This window comes from Micropterus salmoides, unplaced genomic scaffold (assembly GCF_014851395.1).
Source record: "Micropterus salmoides isolate LMB-PRFRI ecotype aquatic unplaced genomic scaffold, ASM1485139v1 Ms_hic_scaffold_2903, whole genome shotgun sequence".
In the NCBI taxonomy this organism is placed as follows: domain Eukaryota; kingdom Metazoa; phylum Chordata; class Actinopteri; order Centrarchiformes; family Centrarchidae; genus Micropterus; species Micropterus salmoides.
In genome coordinates, this window is record NW_024042155.1 from 12,698 (window position 1) to 31,868 (window position 19,171).

The window sequence follows — 19,171 nt, forward strand, 5'->3', positions numbered from 1 at the left end:
CCTTTGACCACAGAGACAGAACTGTTCCTTTTAAAAGCCACATGCTTTGATTGTCCACAGAGTTTCACAAGGACCCTTACTGCTGCTGCTTCACCGACGAAAGCATGAATGCATCCCACCCCTAGACTCCAAACTATTCTATCCTGCTGAGCACCTGAGAAGAGATCTTCATGATGATATCTATTTTACATTGCCTTGTTACTTTGCAAGATCAATAGCATCTGGTCCTAAGTTAGTTACGTTATTTGTCCTTTAAGGCAAGCAGCCCCTGAAGGATCCAGGTGGACTAAAAACTGGACTAAATCAGCCAAAATCTAGACCTTACTGTCTCAATCTGGACCTAAACTGATCACTGATTGTACCCTATCGGACCCGTGTGCCTGTCTCTACAGCTGATCCACAATGCATTCCCAGCTGGTTGATATTGGCGCCATTGAAGAGGACCTCAGGGAGACCACTCTGTCCCTCCTCCAATTAGATTCAACCTTAATGAACGGAAAGGCATTTGTCTACAGATGAAAAAAACAAAAACACCAATGACTATATTTCATAAAAATGAGGCATGAAGAGATAAAGGAGGAGTAAAGGAAAGATAAAGAGAAGTAAGGTAAAATGAATACAGATAATACCCTGATGTAGTGAGCCATAGCTCCTGTCCTCTGCTCCTCGTTCACTTCTGTGTTAGGAACAAAATAATCTGACAAGACGAGTCATTTGGTCACCACTGCACTGAACCTGGACTTGAATGTGAAACGCCTGCCTATAGATACACACAGGCTTGGTACATAAGTATTTATCAGAATGATACCTATAAAGTATTATGAAATAGTATACCAATAAATGAATGGTGTTTGCATTATAATTTCTGAAGTGCATATGATTCAGTGTTATGAATTAATTTGTCTTTTCATCTGTTGCAGATCATTGCTGTGTACACTTCATTACACAGTACATTCGCCACTGTTCAGCAAAAGTTACACACTTAAAGGGAGAGTAAGTGATTCTGCAGATGGATTGTTGATATTTGACCTCAACTGCAAAAAAAACACGCTCCTCCCTTCAGTGCTCCCCCCCAAATTTTAAATCTCTGAGGTTTCTCCAGCTTTGAAACGCCCTTTGCCTGGTCGTTTAACTTTATCCTCTGCCTGGAGCCCATCTCTCCCACTGCCACCCCCCATCACTCCTGTGCACAAGCACTAAAGGAGCATTTATACTCCTGCGTAGGGTCTACGTGCGAACCTTACGGCGTAGGCTACGCACGTAACCATGCATTTATACTTGTGCGTAGGTGTGTCCGTCATTTTGCAATTACACCCCCAAACGCTAGTCGGCAGTAGCGCTACAGCATCCACTGTGTTGACTTTTGCTGGCCGAGCAGGCTAACTTCCGGTTTAGCGCTCCGCTAACGTAAATGGGGGTAAAATTGTAAACGTGCGGCTGGTGTAGCCTTTTCAAATGTTACCGACTGAATGGACCACATTCTGATAGCGAAACGAGTCATTTCACTTGGGTTGCGACGGTCAAATATATATATTCACTGTGTTACAGCCGCTGTTTTGGCCACTAGTAAATGTTACTTCAAAGCGTGGGATACTTCCGGTCGGCTCGGAGGCATTGCGAGGCTACCCAGCCGACCAATCACAGAGCTTACGGTCCGCGTCGACTCCACGTGTAATTTTTTACTCTATTCTATTTTTTATTATATTCACTGAATTTAACAAAAAGTGTATTGGATTACAGTCACTTACTATCCCTTTAAAGGCCTCTGTATGCTTAAAACATGTCAGATTGTACTTTTCTCTTTTTTCATTCTTCACACATTTGTGCACTGTTATCCCTTTTTAACTGTACTGCTATCTTAAATTTTTTTACTGTTAATAATCTCTTAAAATGAAGATAAGGCAGTAAAGTACAAAGCTCTTTGTAGTAAAGATGCAAATACAACATTATTTATCAGAAAGCTTCAGGAATGTATAAAGGAAATTAATGTTATACATATATTTATTATTAACTTAAATTTTTTGTCCCCCATATAACAAAACCCAAACCTACACCCGTGTTATGAGGCATATGATGACACTTAAGAAACTGATCTGGTTTTCCATGTCTCATTCGAAACTGTGTGAGACACAAAACAAGCAACAGCCAGCAGTTATAATTCGTGATATGACAGTGAGCTCAGCTGTCAGTAAACTGATCCCATAAAGAGTCGGACTTTCAGGCTATTTACAGGGAGTTCGGTGGTTCCTGTGTAGGCTAAACCAGAAACAAACGAATGCAAGGATAAATGCATTGAAAAAAGGATACAATTATGGTCTCTCCTCAAACGGAGGTTCAGAAGGATTTCTTGCAGTCTTCTCCCCCTTTCCTGCCGGTGTTATCCCGAAACACTGCAGAGATATAGCCTAGGTCTAATGTTCGCACAATGAGGACGATTATTTGGCGAATTTGAACTAGCCTGTCTCAAAGCGTCAGTAATTGACGCACTGAGATGAGAATGTGTTGCGAGTTAAGATGGTGCTGCAGGTAGTAGGCTAATGCCATAACAATAACAATATAGTGGCAACGACATATGTACATTCCTAATTCATTCATTCTGGTCAAAGCTGGAACAGTTCAACCAATCCATGTCAAGTAGGTATAGGGAGACGCAGCCCACATGGATGATGACGCAAGTCTTGTCATGTAAAGTCCTTTAATGCGCTGCATAGGTAACTGCATTGTGAAACCAAACCAAAACTAACCGAATGTATCAAAATGTGTCAAAACATGAACTTTGGTGCATACTTTCAGGTGTGAAAGCCCCCTAAGAGTTGAAACTGGTGCTGTTGACAGGATGGAGTTGATATGATTGGTTCTGCTGACTGACCACTAGAGGGTAGTATTGACACAGGTTACAACTGTTTTTGCACCCTGCAGGTTTTCTTTTTAAGCTATTTCACAAAAGTGATTATTTTATGTCTCAGTGAAGCAAACCGGCAGTCAGCACACTTAAGAGTCCAAAACGTAGTACTGTAAACAACAGTTAAACACATCCAGCCAAACACTACAGCAGCTGATTTCACTGATGATGGGTAGACTTAACAATCTCTAAAGAAAGGAAACCAATGAACTCTGCTGTAAACATCTTTGTTTTTAGTTGGTAAGAAAAATAATTTCACAGCTTGCATTTCTTATATAGGTATGCCCAGTATCTTGTAAGAAACATGTATTAAATTTCTCATTTCTCATTTATTTATTTAAGGACAGTGCACATTAATCAACATTTCTGTAAATGTGCCAGTGTTAGCCAGCAGGCTAATTTTCAACTGTAGTCCATTGGCAAGATGTTATACTAGGCACATAATCAGCACATTGAACTAATGTTTCAGTGCCTGGGACCATGGAAGTTGGGCTTTTAGTTTTTTCAGATACATTGTCATTGACTAAAGACTTGCTCAAGGGAAAATTTTCATGGCAGTATGGCTTGTAGTTGTGGAGATTTCTTCCTTCCTGCTGTGGCCCCTGTAGCCATCCTCAGCTGACAACATACCGTGTGTCTCCTATCTGTGTGTGTCCGCAAATGTTGCCGCACCAGATGAATTAAAACAACCACAAACTCTCTCAAAAGGTCAAATGCTCGCAGTTCCCAAAGCGGAACTAAATGAATGAAGGAAATCCAATCATGCCTATTCCTCCAGCCACACTCACACACTTCCCTTCTCTTTAATGTCCAAACAAAATCAAGTGCAGTCTGATCACAGATCTAAAGATCTAAACAGCTGCAGTCTCGACCTCCAGACACAGTAACCCAGCTCACTGTGCACATTTGAAATGCGGCATCGCCATGTGGTGTTGATTTGGTGGAGGAAGGGAAGAAAACAGGCAGTTTACAGTGAATGATTGTGAGAACATTTGTGTTCAACAATGTTTTTTATTGCATCAGAGACCCTGTGGACCTGCAGTGCAAGGAACTGGCCAAACTTCACAACCACAGCCAGAACGGACTCAGAGGGACTCATAACCGCAACCTGAACCTCTAAAATTTAAACATCTTAATAATATAATTGTCTTATACCTAATAATGCATGGCTGTTTGGTACTATCAATCTCTATTAATCAGAAATTAATATCTGATTTGCTTCACAGGCCCAGTGCAGACTGTAACACAAACATGTAATAATTCGTGGTTAGCAGGTGTATCTGTACAGTCAGGCCAAATCTTCTCTTGATCCCATTTACCGTGCACTCAAGCATGAGAGCATAATTCCTGACCTTGGCCCTGGTCTGTCGCCCCCCTGGAGCTGTTGTTCCTGGCCTACAGTGAGACCTTCGTCCAGTTTTAAGACGTAGTCAAAGCGATAAATTAGTCTGATCAAGATGCTGCTGCAACATGGGAGCAATTATTCTGCAGCGCAATCTCCAACCTACATCCTGTCTGAGTGGTGCCCTGATTAAGGAGGATTGTGTGTCTGCGTAATAAAATTCAGGACTTCATTAAAAATATCTCGGGACTTTAGGCAGAGGAGAGAGAGAGTGTATGTGTTTCTAAAGTGAGTAACACAGAAGTTAAGCGGCTTATGTTCCACTTTTTTTAGTGCTCATGAATCATTTTACAAGGACACAGACAAAAAAGAACAGATGAGGATTAATATGACAATAACAGGAGGGTTTGGCCAGCTCTATGCTGGAAGTACTGTAAATGTAATGGGTAACAGAGTTTGGATATTTCAAAATCCAGGACTGATGTTTTTTGATTCCTGACTCAGATCATGACTTCAGCTGTTGGATCATCCCTGTTTTAGCCGAGTGCTGGGGTGTTTATTAATGTTGTTACAGTAACTATGGTCGTTGTAAATTTAAAAACATCTTAATCACTGGGAACGTCTCACACACTGAGCTGGCACAGTAGTACAGGTGATACCATTCAACAAACTGCAGTGAACCACTGGCTGGAACCACACACATAATCTCTCTCTGTCTTTGTTCATTTACTTTCCTTTCGGAAAGAAAACGACAGTCAAAAACAAAATTTCAGCCCATCCTGTTTTTCTGTCTGCTCACCAAGACAAACCTCCCATACTGCGGCTGCCAACATTAACACAGAAAGCGTACTGATCTGGGTCCCTTTTCAACAGGAAAGCCAGAGAGTGCTGCGCTGTTACATGTCACCAAAAATGATGAGATAAAACATAGACAGACAGAAAAAGAAAATAGTTTATTCAGTTTTGAATCTTTTGTTTTAAAAAACCCAAATGATCTGAAATGTACTTGAAAATTAAATAAAGAACAAAAGACTCCCACACAGCTTGCAGTCGGGGATATATAACAACAATGTTTGTTTGTGACTCAAGGTCTTCTCCTACGCACTTGTCGATTTACAGGTGTGCAAAAGTTCTGCTCTTGCTTGAAAATTAAATTTTACAAAATTTAGTGACATTAGCTAACTATCAGTGACATTAGCAGAAAAAATTTACTCTCATCACACTATCCCTCTGAATAAGCCAAATACAAGGTGGTGTTGTCCTGGTGGGATAACGCATTACTGAAACTACATTTTAAGGTATTGTGAACTGTGTTTTACATGCTGCATGTTTAACCAGCTGTTCCTTCAATACATTTCATGCTGTTACTTGTGCTGTAAAAAGGTAGATCTTTGTTTTCAATTGAATTCAATCAACCAATAATAATGAACAGCTTGAACGTTCATTACTGATCTTGTAAATAATTGACCTATGAACAACCTCCATGGGAACAGGGCAAACTCCACCTGCTGATTTAGGCCTCAAGATGTGGCTGAAAGCTCTGGAAACTTTCCAGTAAGTGGACCTTGTGCAGAATTATTTGTCAAAATAATGAATACTGACCAAAATATAAATGATAGGACACACGATGGCCACAAAAGGTGCCATGGATATTTTCATGAAATTCCTGACAACATAAAAATATAGGTATTTGAACATTAAATTGTTTTGTTCCGTTTTAAAATGAGAATCCACATTGTTCTTGAGCATTTGTTTTGAAATGGTCAGTTCTTATTATTTAAAGATATGTTTTGGGAGAGAAAACTAAGAATTTGCCAGAACAGCCTTTTCCTCTGCACCTTTAGAAATAAACGAAGCTAGAAAGTGTTGGTGACGTCACTGTTCCAGATGATTGACGTTGAGTTACAGCGAATCCGGCGCCTGTCCGAGTTTTGCACGAGCCAATGAGCGTCTGGAATACATTGTTTCCGGAAGTAGTGAAGCTGTTATCCACGCTGCAAGCTTGGGCCACACGTTTAGTTAGAAATGTTACTTTGACCGTCACTAAAATTGACAGAGCGCATTGGACCCATAGCGACGTGGACCCATTTCATACAAGGAACAGTTACAAAATGAGTGCTAACCGACATTATTCACGACAGTATTCACGTGTGGCCCGCGCGGGTCACCCCTCCTTACCGACACCGTCTTTCTAAAAGTCAGTCTTTATTGTTTTCAACCATTTCTTACGGGTAACGGCTGTTCCCTTTCCCACATAAGCAGCGGACCCTCCGAGCAGAGGGACGGGGGCCCAGAGGCTGACATGAACCCCCCGAAGCGGCTCCGCACCACGATAGACTGTACCGCAGAAGACGAAGCGGAAACGGTGACAGGAGAGCGGGAGGAGGGGAGGAGGAGTGTTGTGGACGTGGTGGGTGATAGACACTCTGCTAAACACAGATTCCACTGGTGTAAAGGAGAATATACAGAGATGTTTATGCATGAGGACAGTTGAATCAGGCTGCTGCACGTTAGGTCTACAACACTGGCATACTGTTCTTGAACTAATCAATTAAATTAACTTGATGAATGTTTCCGTGCACCATAATGTGTGTCACTGCAACTGTTTTGCTCTGTCAGATTAGCTCCCTGAACTGATTATTTGTATTATTGATATGGGAGTCATAGCTGCCTTTTCATGCATTATTTAATTGCACTGACTTTATAATCTGTGTGTGTCTTCAGAGTATTGTCATGCCAGTGTACAATGCATCCTGTTGGCTGGATGAATGTCTGCAGGCCATATTACACCAAGACTTCACAGGAACCATGGAGCTCTCCGTCTTTGACGACGCAAGCACTGGAAGTTTCTTTGCGAATTACATATTCACATGCGTAAATATGCAATTTGTCTAAACTTCGAATTGTGTGTGTGTCCTTTAGGATGACTCTAGGAAAGTGGTGGAGGGTTGGAGGGAGAGGCTGGAGGGCAGGGGCGTCTCATTAGTGATCTCCGGTCACGTCTCTGCCCATCCCAGAGGAGGTCAGTAGACTTTTAGGTTGCTGATCAGCAATTCATTTCCTGTCCTGATTAGATTATCGTAATTAAACTATGACTTCAACAGCTTATTTTATATGTGACGCCAGAGAGACTGAATGAAAGAATAGACAACCAAAAAGAAATTCAATCAATTATCAATTTTAGGGATAACATGTAAAATCTGTAAAATGCTGCCTATAATTTGAGATGAAAGCTCATTCTACACAAAATAACTGTGTCCACTTACTAGTTTTTTCCTGGAGGTTTTAACCATATCTCAAGTTCTTCACTCAACTCCTAGGACTCACACTGCTAATAAGTGAACCTTGAGTTAAGATTATATTTTAAGAAATGCTCATAATTTAGCAAGCGGCTGAGGAAAGTGAGTAATGCTTGTTTTGGTACTCTGTAAATTAAGACCCCCCCCAGGCCACACACACACCCACAGTTGTGGACAACCATCAGTTGGACACCAGAGAGTTAATAGTATTAGTCACTGGATCAGCAAGATTGTAAAAATGTCCTTCTGATTAACCAGGGAAGAATAATAAGACAAAGCAGCATGATGATGACTGTGATGGACTGGCGTGCCCGTTACTGTTGTGTCATTTGGTTTAACATTTTGAAAATAACATTACACAGAAATTTTTAGTTATTTTCAGTGTTATTGCAGGTTTAATGGTTGAATATGATGCAAGGGCGCACACACACACACACACACACACACACACAATGTTCTTTTGTCTTTCAGTGGGATATGCAAAGAATAAGGCAACATCTCAGAGTTGTGGACAATACCTGTGCTTTCAGGATGCGGTGAGTATGTGTGTGACAGAGCGTGTTTCATCTCATTGTGCAGTTGTGAGTCATTACTAATCACATCTCATCGGTTTGTCCAATATACATGCTGTACACAGACACATTGACACGTAGACCTCAGCAGCCCAGCGACTGTTTGACAGACCTGTCTGAGCACGAGTAATGAGCTGAGAGCAGCACTTGATAGGAGTGTTTTCTGTGTGTATGTTCAGATGAGTGGCAGCTGTGTGTTTGAAACAGTGCTTTGTAGGATAGATCCTTGTCTGAGGGCCGAATTGTCAAAATTACAAGTAAAGGCTACAACATCTGTGCTTGTGATGTCTGTTCAGATTTGTTTTTGAACTGCTTGAGTTGTACGTTATAACAAAGTCTACTAATAGTTGCTAGAATAAATGGCTCAAAGGCAATACAACAATATTTGTTCTCTTGCATTTTGTTTCTCTGTTCTACTGCTCGACATTATTCACACATTGCTCTTCTGTGTACATCAGCATTCTTTCATGTCTCTGTGTCTATATTTTCATATCAAATCCTTTTCATATTTTTTATATATTTTATATATATCTTTTATATTTTACATGTTATTGTACTTGTTTTCTCACCTACCTCATTTGTTTTTGTGCTTTATGTGTATTGTTTTGTAACACTGCAGGTACCCCTTTTGGATTAAGGAAGTACGCTTTTTATCTAGCTAGCTGTCTATAGATAGATAGGGACATAGAGTGGGGAGAACAAGTATTTGATACACTGCTGATTTTGCAGGTTTTCCTACTTACAAAGCATGTAAAGGTCTGTAATTTTATAAATTTTTATCGTCTCTTCGACTGAGAGACGGAATCTAAAACAAAAATCTAGAAAATCATATTGTATAATTTTTAAATAATTCATTTGCATTTCATTGCAAATAAAACCAATTAAAAACAAGAGAAGGTATTCAGACAGACAGTGCACATGCAATAAAAAAAATAATAATAAAACCTAAAGTGAACGGATATGATTTGAATTGTTTCTTAAAGGAAGCTAGTGTGTATTTGTTGTTACATGATGTGAAAAACTAAAGTGTCGAATGTGTTTGAATTGATTTATTTTTGTACCCCAGGATGACGTTATGTTGCCTCAAAGAGTTCGATTGCAGTATGAGTCGTCTGTCCTCCACCCAAACTCTGTAAGTTCTCCCTCAAGTATTTGCTTACTCACTTCCTTCCCTCTCTGCTGCACTCTGCCTTCGCCCCTCCTCACCTTCTTTTCTCCTCCCTTCTCTCCCTCCCCTTCCCTTTCTTTCTCTCTCCCTGATCATCTGACCAATCCCTCCCTTTAAATCAAAAATACTGTGTGTGTGTGTGTGTGTGTGTGTGTGTGTGTGTGTGTGTGTGTGTGTGTGTGTTTCCATGCAGCTTGGCATGCAGAACAGTGTGCGTATCCGGTGTTGATGCTTTCTGTGGCCTGCCAGGTCAGAGGTTAAAGGTTGTGTCTGTGAGGGAAGTTAGAGAGACAGCATGGAGACAGCAGGCTTGCTGCCCTGAACAAACAACCTGCCTATTTCTGTTATATATTTTATGGTTCTAGATAAGATGTGGTCCTTTGTTTTGTTTTCAGTTCTGTATAACTTTTTTACCTTCTTTCTTCTGAGATGTGGCCTGTACATGTTTAAAAAGGGTACAACTGATATGTTTCAGATACACTTTGGGCCAGTATTTTGTCATATAGAAAATTTCTATACATTACTAGGACTTTTAACAAACTTTTATTTTTTTGATAAGTCAATGCTTTTTTGGCTTTTAAAGGTCAGAAGTATTCCCACCATAAGTTACCTGAGCAAAAGAGGAAAAGATTTCTTAAAAATATAAGCCCAACCTATAATGGGCGTGCTGATACTATCGGCCTTTATGAGCATTGATATCGATGTTTATAACAGCCAATAAATGACAATTATAAAAGAAACAGAGAGACAGAAGAGAGAGTGTTGTCGCTGCATAGTTTTTCCACCAGTAGGCCCTCTACATGTGTTGGCAACACGTATTTGGAATACCACATATCCACCACAAAACACAGCAATCAGCTTTACTTTTGTTCAAAGAACTCTTTATAACAATAAAAAAGTAAGTTTTAAACTGCATTATCTGAAGGTTTACCACTGAAACCAGAATTGATGTTTGCAGCCTAACACTAACCCAAGAACACAAAACATACTAGTTACTTGTATGGCAGCATTTCTCCCAAAAAAACTTTTTAAAGTATTTTTTAGATTAGTTTATAAAGCTTTATTAATCCCCAAAGGGGAAACTCATTTGCCACCATATCACATCAAACAGCATACAACATAAAAAATAAAAAAAAAAGACAACCAGTATGTGGACACAGAACAAGAAAACCTTACAAATAAAATAAGAAATATTCATTAAATCTAATTGCTGTTGGGATAAAAGACCAAAAAAGAGCAGTTTGGTAGAACACTGGGGCGTCTTCAGTCAGCTACTAAAGGAAAAGACACTGGAGTGGATGGACTACAAGATTCATGACATTCTTTAGTTTGAGATTTGTTCTCTTTTCTATGATAACCTCCAGTGGGTCAGGGGCAAGGCCGGCCACGGAGTCAGCTTTTTTAGTCAACTTATTGATCCTGTTTTTATCATTTGCTGTAATGCTGCCTCCCTAGAAAAGCACTGCATGAAAAAGGACACTGGCTTTTACACCTTGATTAAAAAGTATAAAGCAGGTTTCTACTTTCACCAAAGTCTTGTGATTTTCTCAGGAAAAATAGTCTTAACTGGGCCTTCTTGAAAACTGTCTCTGTCAAGTCAGACACCAAGATATTAATAGAACTGGACAATTTCAATTTGCTGATCTTAATGATCACAGGAAGAACCTCCTCCTTCTTTCTCCTAAAGCTGATAATCAGCCCACCCAAACCCAACATTTAGTTTTAAGAAGTTTGACTCACACCAGTTCACAAAGGAGGCAACATCTGTTTTATCGGCCTAGTCATCACCTCGATTAAGGAAATGAACAAGAGCGATGTCATGGGGAAAATTTCTGGATATGGCGAGATACCTGACCATGCCTGTAGTCAGCGGTGTAGAGAGTGAATTAATAAATGATTAACCTGTGCCCCGTGGTGCTCCTATTTTACTTAAAATAGACCCAGATACTTTTTTATCAATGGGGATGTTTCAAGATGTAATCTAATGGGCCAAAGGTTAGTAAGGACACAAAATTGGTACAAGGCAAGATGTTTTCCACATCACTGGATTTTTTAATGACAATAGGGACATTCTGCTGCTGTCGAACCTCGTCAACATTAATAGTGATAGATGAAAGAATGCTGTCATGAGCAGCAGAAAAATCAAGGTCTTCAAACCTAGCAAAGAACTGGCTTCCCTCATTAATCCCACAGCCGAGGGGGCTTCCATTACTGGTTACATAGCCAGTAATTTATGTCACACCATCCCAGAGGCCCTGAGGATTTCTATTAGACATCTGTCCCTCAACCTTATCCCTATATTTTCGCTTGCCCTGTCTTGTCTTGTTGTTTGTTGTTGTTTAAACACCTATATGGTGTGTGTGTCTGTGTGTTTTCATGATAGCTGATTGGCTGTAAAGTTCAGAGGGTTCCAGAAGGATCTACTGAGCGTTACACTCGCTGGATCAACACAATCACTCCGGATCAGCTCATCACACAGGTAAATACTAGCAGCTCTGCACAGCGTGTCTGTAAGCTGCACACACACTTTCTGTGAATGTGTGTGTTTGTGTGTATGTGAGAGGTCATGTGCCAGGCAGCGACCAGGTCAGACAGAAACAGGATATGTACCTGCTGTCCGCAGTTTCCACGGAAATGTGGCAGTGGAGTGGACAGAGGACGCAGCATCACTCCCGACCTCTCTGTCCATCTCAGTCCCACCAGAGGAAACGTGTCACACGTGCCAGCTAAGGGGAGCCGGGAAAGATCAGTTTACAGAAGTTCTGTGAGCTTACAGGCCGATAAAGTGCTCATTGTACTGAACTGCTGCCTGATGCCGCATATTAACATTAGGGCTGGGCAATAAAACAATAATGATAATTATCGCAATATAATTTTCCTCAATAACAATATAATAAATGTTCAAGATATCATCAATAAATATTTGCTTTAATTCATTTGAATCACAAACAAATTAGCATTTCATTTTTCTTTAATTAAAGTATTTATTTTGTTGAAAAAAGAGGCCTGAAAAAATATTAACTAATCATATTTGTTGAAAAAGATGATAGTTTTGAATGTTCTACCTCAGACTTGTGAAGTGATCCACTGTTTGGCTTCAAGTGTCAATTAACCATCTGGAGCAAAAATATGCTTTAAACTTGAAAGAAATGATGATGAAAAAATGATTTGACATATATCGTATAATTATCGATATCGAATGATATGAAATGCTTTTATTCATCATTTTTGGCCATATCGCACAGCCCTAATTAACATTAAAGAGTGAAGTGACTGTAATTAAATCCATCACCAGAATTTAAAAGCTCGACGTCAGCTTCTGTGCTCCATCAGATTTGATTTCATAAGTTTTGACTTCATTGTGGCCCACAACAGAGACATGGCTGCTGTTCCTCCAGAGCAGGTGGAGCTGGAGCTTCTTGCTGTGGATTCAGATTGTAAAATGAACGAAGATGGCAAGTTGTGAATGGTCAGGATCCAAGTGTCATCTGCCATGCCTCTCAGCCAAGTCACGGTAGAAATGTATGACTCCATTATCGCCTAATTAGACCACCTTAAATAACAAACATAATGGTAATGTGAGCAAGTTGAAAACATTGTCCCTACATTGGCACAACTTGGTGCTGCAATGATATGCGATAATTATACTGCAGTGTGGCAATACTGACGTTGATGATGTTTGCACATTTTACACCCAGATATAAACTACTTGAAGGTGTTATTGAGTGAAAATATTACATTTTACTTTCACCATATTAAATAGTCACATTAATGGAAGTCAACTTTTGTTGCCTGAACAAAACACTCTGTCACCAAGGACACGAGACAACCTGGACCTCTAACACACACACACACAGTCTGCAAAACTCCTTAGCAGACATTCCAGGATATTTATGTGATATTAAGTTTCATGGAGCATGAGAATGAGATCATACATTGATTCTGCAGGCTTAAAATCAGCTCCTTTTCCTTCCCCGTTCTCCTTTCTTCCCCTTATCTGACTTTACTTTCACTTTCTAGGTAAAGAAACAGAATCTAACTGAGTTAAACCAGAGATTTACGCAGGGTGGTGCTCGTTTAACTTGATCCAGAGGTGGACACCCTGAGTGTCCATCTGCAGGGCATTAGATATGGTTTTCCCAAACCTTCCCTACCCCACTGACTTCTCACACACAGACGCTCTACCTCTCTGTGTCCCCTGGTTTCCCAGAACCCATTCTTAGTCCTCTTATTCATGCTTTTGGCCACAGCTTACATCTGCAAAGTGTTGCAATATTACAACAGAAGGGAGAGGAGATGTACGTAGGTGGACACACACACACATACACACTAGATTCTGTCCAGCTGTTTCACTGGCTGAAACCAGATGTTCTTCACCACTTTCTTCATCTGCGATGCATTTTGGTTATGCAGTAGTATTCCTCTTCAGCCAACAACAGTCACACACACATATGCACAGCATGTGAAACACAGTAACGTAGTTGGACATAGAAACAGATCAACCTGGAATGACCCTCAGATTCTGAACACTGCTGTACAAATTACTCACACACAGGAATGGAGCAACAAGAGGGGGTAGGGGTGTGGAGAGGGGGGTGGGCAGCAATGGAACAAATTAGTTGGGTGTAAAAAGAGAAAGAAATATAGAGGCCGTTATGTGGTCAGGGTGTCTTAAAGAGGTAAGAAAGAGAAGCAGAGGCCACAACAAACTCTTTAGTCAAAAATTACATGTGAGGGGATGGAAGAGTGTATCTTTCCCCTGCTCACTTCAGGAAGCCACACTTCTGTAACAGGGCACCTGCAGGGCACATGTGGCAGCACTCTAACCTCCTTTGTTTGCAGGATTAGAAGTGAGTCTTGCAGAGGCTTTCTTCATTTGACTGTTTTGTTCCTGAAAGCCAATTACAAAATTCCCCTGAGCCGTCTGCCAAACCCTGGTCAGGTTTTATAGCTGATATGCATGTCATGTTCTCTCACCACGACAAGTTCTTTTATTTTTAAAGTCCAGCTGAAATATAAATGCTGCTTCCTGCACATGTGTGTGAAAAGAGAAGGAGAGCCTGATATAAACTGCAGGGGATGAATGTAATTACACATTCTGGTAGTTCTTGCACAGTTTGAATGTGAAAGCCTGAGTGCAGACTGGTCTGTATGTTTACTTTTAACATGAAGAGATATTTATATGAATATACTGAAACTTTTTTTATACTCACAGCATCTAATACTATCCTTTCAGGTATTCTGGTCATGCTATGGTTTCTCACTCCTACAGCCTTATTTTTTAAATGTGTTGAAGACTAAGAGCATGAAAGCTATTGTGGAGGCATATGGTAGCCAAACACTTGACTAACACTTTATTTTGGCTTTTCCTTTCATTTGTATGTTTTGGTTCAGGTGTGATCTCATATCTCGTTGGTTCTTCCATCACCCAACGCACACACTATGTTTCAAATAGAAAGACAGACACATAAAATAAGAGTAGGAATCTCCATGTAGCATCTCAACAAGTTCACCACTGATCTTTTAGTTTTAACAACATTTACGTGTTGCTTGCCGGTTTTTATTATGTAAACTGACATTGTGTGATTTTTGGATTGCAGTATGTCCAGATTATTCGTGTTATAGTCTGAATTGTTCTCGTGTCCCAGGTGTACACGTCTCACGGACCCACAGTCATCATGCCAACATGGTTCTGCTCAAGGAACTGGTTCCTGAAAGTCGGATCGTTTGACGAGGGAGGCAAGGTGATCCAAACTAATCCAAAGCCTTCTCACTCTGTGTCTGTTTCTTTCTTCTTACTTTACCACTCCAAATGACACAGAGTCCAAGCATCTATCCATCTTTAGTTAGGCTCCATTTTCTGTTTTTTAACATCTAAAATATTACTTTGAACGTTTGAAAGCGTGGTGGTTTCAGACCTCTGATTTGTTCTGCTGTGGAGTCCACTGACAGCTGTTTCCCTCAGTTAGTCACAATTGACCAATCAGAGCTTAGTAATTGTGTATAAGAATTATCTTCCAACAATGATAGCTAGATTTATGGTTACATTCATGAAAAATGGCAACGGAAAAATGGCAACAAGCGTGGAAGAGAAAGTCGGTTTAAAGATAGCACAACTCTAAAAAGAGTGCTTCACTGATTTAGCGTGACGCTTACAGTGGACACTTTAAAAAAGGATCAAAATCCATGCAGCACACCCATAATTACGTTTTGTTCCATTCAACCTTCTTTCTTGTCAAAACTGCACGGTAGCTCCGCTTTAATCTTGAGAAGCGCCTCTGTTCATTCAATTTACAGTGTAAATTTCCAGCTAAACTGAGGCTTTTTAAAGACCCTTTTTTTCTCCTGTCATTCACCGGTCTTGTGTGACTTTTGCGTGCATGCCGTGCCGACAACTACATGCAGGTCACGGTTCCTTGCGGGTCTATTTTAAGTACATTTACATTGACATATACATTTATCCAAAGTGACTTACAATTGCTATATATGTCAGAGGTTGCACGCCTCTGGAGCAATGAGGGGTTAAGTGTCTTGCTCAGGGCCACAATGGTGGATGGGTCACAGTGGGGGATTGAACCAGAGTCTCTCACACCAACCACCACACGCATGTGTCTAATCCATTGCGCCATCACCACCCAAGTAGCCGGCTATTTAAAAACAACAAAATATTCTTTGTGTGGTTCATCAACGTTGATAAATAATCCGAAAGTCCCGTGAGTCCCATCTAAGCATCGAATCTTCAACTATTCGGGGTCAGCCCTATTTGTAACCCACAGAAAACAATCCACAAATGTGTACTATGATGCGCAAATATTTCACTATCTATAAATATGTATTTTTACATTTGTGATGTGTAAAATCATATCCACAAAAATACAGTGCAATTTGCAAATATGTACAATTTACTCTGTACTATTTACGCTATTATTTACGCATTTGTGGATCTATTTGTACACACAAAACAGTTTTTGACTTTTGTATATACACTGCTCAAAAAAAGAAAAAGGGAACACTTAAACAACACAATGTAACTCCAAGTCAATCACACTCCTGTGAAATCAAACTGTCCACTTAGGAAGCAACACTGATTGACAATCAATTTCACATGCTGTTGTGCAAATGGAATAGACAACAGGTGGAAATTATAGGCAATTAGCAAGACACCCCCAATAAAGGAGTGGTTCTGCAGGTGGTGACCACAGACCACTTCTCAGTTCCTATGCTTCCTGGCTGATGTTTTGGTCACTTTTGAATACTGGTGGTGCTTTCACTCTAGTGGTAGCACGAGACGGAGTCTACAACCCACACAAGTGGCTCAGGTAGGGCAGCTCATCCAGGATGGCACATCAATGCGAGCTGTGGCAAGAAAGTTTGCTGTGTCTGTCAGCGTAGTGTACAGAGCATGGAGGTGCTACCAGGAGACAGGCCAGTACATCAGGAGACGTGGAGGAGGCTGTAGGAGGGCAACAACCCAGCAGCAGGACCGCTACCTCCGCCTTTGTGCAAGGAGGAGCAGGAGGAGCACTGCCAGAGCCCTGCAAAATGACCTGCAGCAGGCCACAAATGTGCATGTGTCTGCTCAAACAGTCAGAAAACGGACTCCATGAGGGTGGTATGAGGGCCCGACGTCCACAGGTGGGGGTTGTGCTTACAGTCCAACACCGTGCAGGACGTTTGGCATTTGCCAGAGAACACCAAGATTGGCAAATTCGCCACTGGTGCCCTGTGCTCTTCACAGATGAAAGCAGGTTCACACTGAGCACATGTGACAGACGTGACAGAGTCTGGAGACGCCGTGGAGAACGTTCTGCTGCCTGCAACATCCTCCAGCATAACCGGTTTGGCGGTGGGTCAGTAATGGTGTGGGGTGGCATTTCTTTTGGGGGCCGCACAGCCCTCCATGTGCTCGCCAGAGGTAGCCTGACTGCCATTAGGTACCGAGATGAGATCCTCAGACCCCTTGTTAGACCATATGCTGGTGCGGTTGGCCCTGGGTTTCTCCTAATGCAAGACAATGCTAGACCTCATGTGGCTGGAGTGTGTCAGCAGTTCCTGCAAGAGGAAGGCATTGATGCTATGGACTGGCCCGCTCGTTCCCCAGACCTGAATGAGGACATCTGGGACATCATGTCTCACTCCATCCACCAACGCCACGTTGCACCACAGACTGTCCAGGAGTTGGCGGATGCTTTAGTCCAGGTCTGGGAGGAGATCCCTCAGGGGACCATCCGCCACCTCATCAGGAGCATACCCAGGCGTTGTAGGAGGTCATACAGGCACGTGGAGGCCACACACACTACTGAGCCTCATTTTGACTTGTTTTAAGGACATTACATCAAAGTTGGATCGGCCTGTAGTGTGGTTTTCCACTTTGATTTTGAGTGTGACTCCAAATCCAGACCTCCATGGGTTGATAAATTTGATTTCCATTGATCATTTTTGTGTGATTTTGTTGTCAGCACATTCAACTATGTAAAGAAAGGAGTATTTAATGAGATTTTCATTCATTCAGATCTAGGATGTTATTTTAGTATTCCCTTTATTTTTTTGAGCAGTGTAGTTTACGATCGAATACTTTACCACTGTATGTTTTATATTTAAATAAACATGAGCCTGAAAATTGTGTTTGTAGTAATATCTTACACCTTCCTGTCAGAGCTGTGAAAGAAAGCTTTGTAAAAGCAGGGTTTTTCCTGCATAGAGATTTTTGAAAGAGGCTTTAGCGAGCACCAAAGGAAAATCCCCAGCGCCAAAATGATCAGAATTGGGGGCGTTTCAAATATCTCCGAATGTGTTTTAATAGACATTTATCAAACAACTGTTGAGCAAGCAGAACATGAACTTAAACACGACGTCTTGACTTCCAGCAGTCACCTCTCCTCTCATCCACAGCGGGGTTTTTTTTTTTACACATGCTGCAGGCGCTGGATTAATCAACCAGCCGCTGTGTTGGTTTGACTTCGCATGAACGCTCTTCTACGAAACTGAGCTCGCGTTACTGGGAGAGAGGACTTCCTGTTATTTCTCACAATATAAAAGCCATTTTACTCTTTACTCTATGCCCTCTCCAGATCAGGCTCCCTGGGCACTACGTGACGCTCACCTGTTCCCGTTCTCGCCTGCCTGCTAATCTGCACAGATCGGGAGCCTTTCATGCAGCCGTGTGCATCAAACTCGTCAAAGTCGCTTTTCGCGAACCAACCAATGACAGCCTGGAGTAGGCGGGACATTAGAAAAAGGTTGAGGCACTCTAGAAATGCTGAACTCGTTGTTCTTCATGCATGGTTTTTATTATTCACGAGTTAGTAGGCTACTTGCATAAACAAATTAGAGACTGACCACCAAGTACAGCATTTGTCTTGCACAATTATTGAATGACTGAAAACAACCCTCAAAATTGAAACTACTGTTTTGTCCAACTGGAATTAATATAAGGCTACTAATAGTAAGCTAAGCCTATAGCCTACTATGATCTGAAATTATAATGAATACACAAACATTAGCACTGATCAAACCTTAACCACAGTGGTGTGGGCTAATATCAGAGAAAGGTTTCATTTGTGAAACAGCTGAATCTTAACTAATAAACTATTTGTAAGCAAATTATCCAAATCAAGTGTAACCTGTGAATATATTATTATACTATCATTATACTTTACTTTTATACCTTTACTCCCCTAGGTTGTGAATATATTTTGTTTATCAAATGGTCAGAAATTACAAGAAAATACATATATTTCAGTCATAAGGTGACTCATTGCTTTTACTGTACGCGTACCAGCCATGCTTACTGTCGTGCAAATTCACCCCCCAAAGGCCCATTCTGAGCCAGGAAAAACCCTGAAAAGTATATGAAAAACAGAGAAGTTCTGTATTCTATAAAGCCCA

The 19,171-nt window shown here is 41.0% G+C and overlaps 1 protein-coding gene across 1 annotated transcript; it reads left to right on the forward strand.

Annotated features, from left to right (window-relative positions):
• The first annotated feature begins 6,199 nt into the window (after positions 1 to 6,199).
• Positions 6,200 to 15,099, forward strand: LOC119882106 (UDP-GlcNAc:betaGal beta-1,3-N-acetylglucosaminyltransferase-like protein 1). The gene is made up of 7 exons (XM_038692127.1): positions 6,200 to 6,654; positions 6,969 to 7,085; positions 7,167 to 7,266; positions 8,015 to 8,079; positions 9,182 to 9,247; positions 11,667 to 11,762; positions 14,932 to 15,099. Exons 1-7 carry the CDS (start codon positions 6,547 to 6,549, stop codon positions 15,097 to 15,099), a joined length of 720 nt encoding a protein of 239 aa, XP_038548055.1. The 5' UTR covers positions 6,200 to 6,546.
• The last annotated feature ends 4,072 nt before the right edge of the window (positions 15,100 to 19,171 follow it).

Bases quoted from the DNA above. Each gene is read 5' to 3' on its own strand.
- LOC119882106 (XM_038692127.1), top strand. From the start codon at position 6,547: ATGAACCCCCCGAAGCGGCTCCGCACCACGATAGACTGTACCGCAGAA. The intron at 7,267-8,014 runs GTCAGTAGACTT...TTTGTCTTTCAG, and splicing joins CTCTGCCCATCCCAGAGGAG to TGGGATATGCAAAGAATAAG. The intron at 9,248-11,666 runs GTAAGTTCTCCC...TTTTCATGATAG, and splicing joins CTGTCCTCCACCCAAACTCT to CTGATTGGCTGTAAAGTTCA.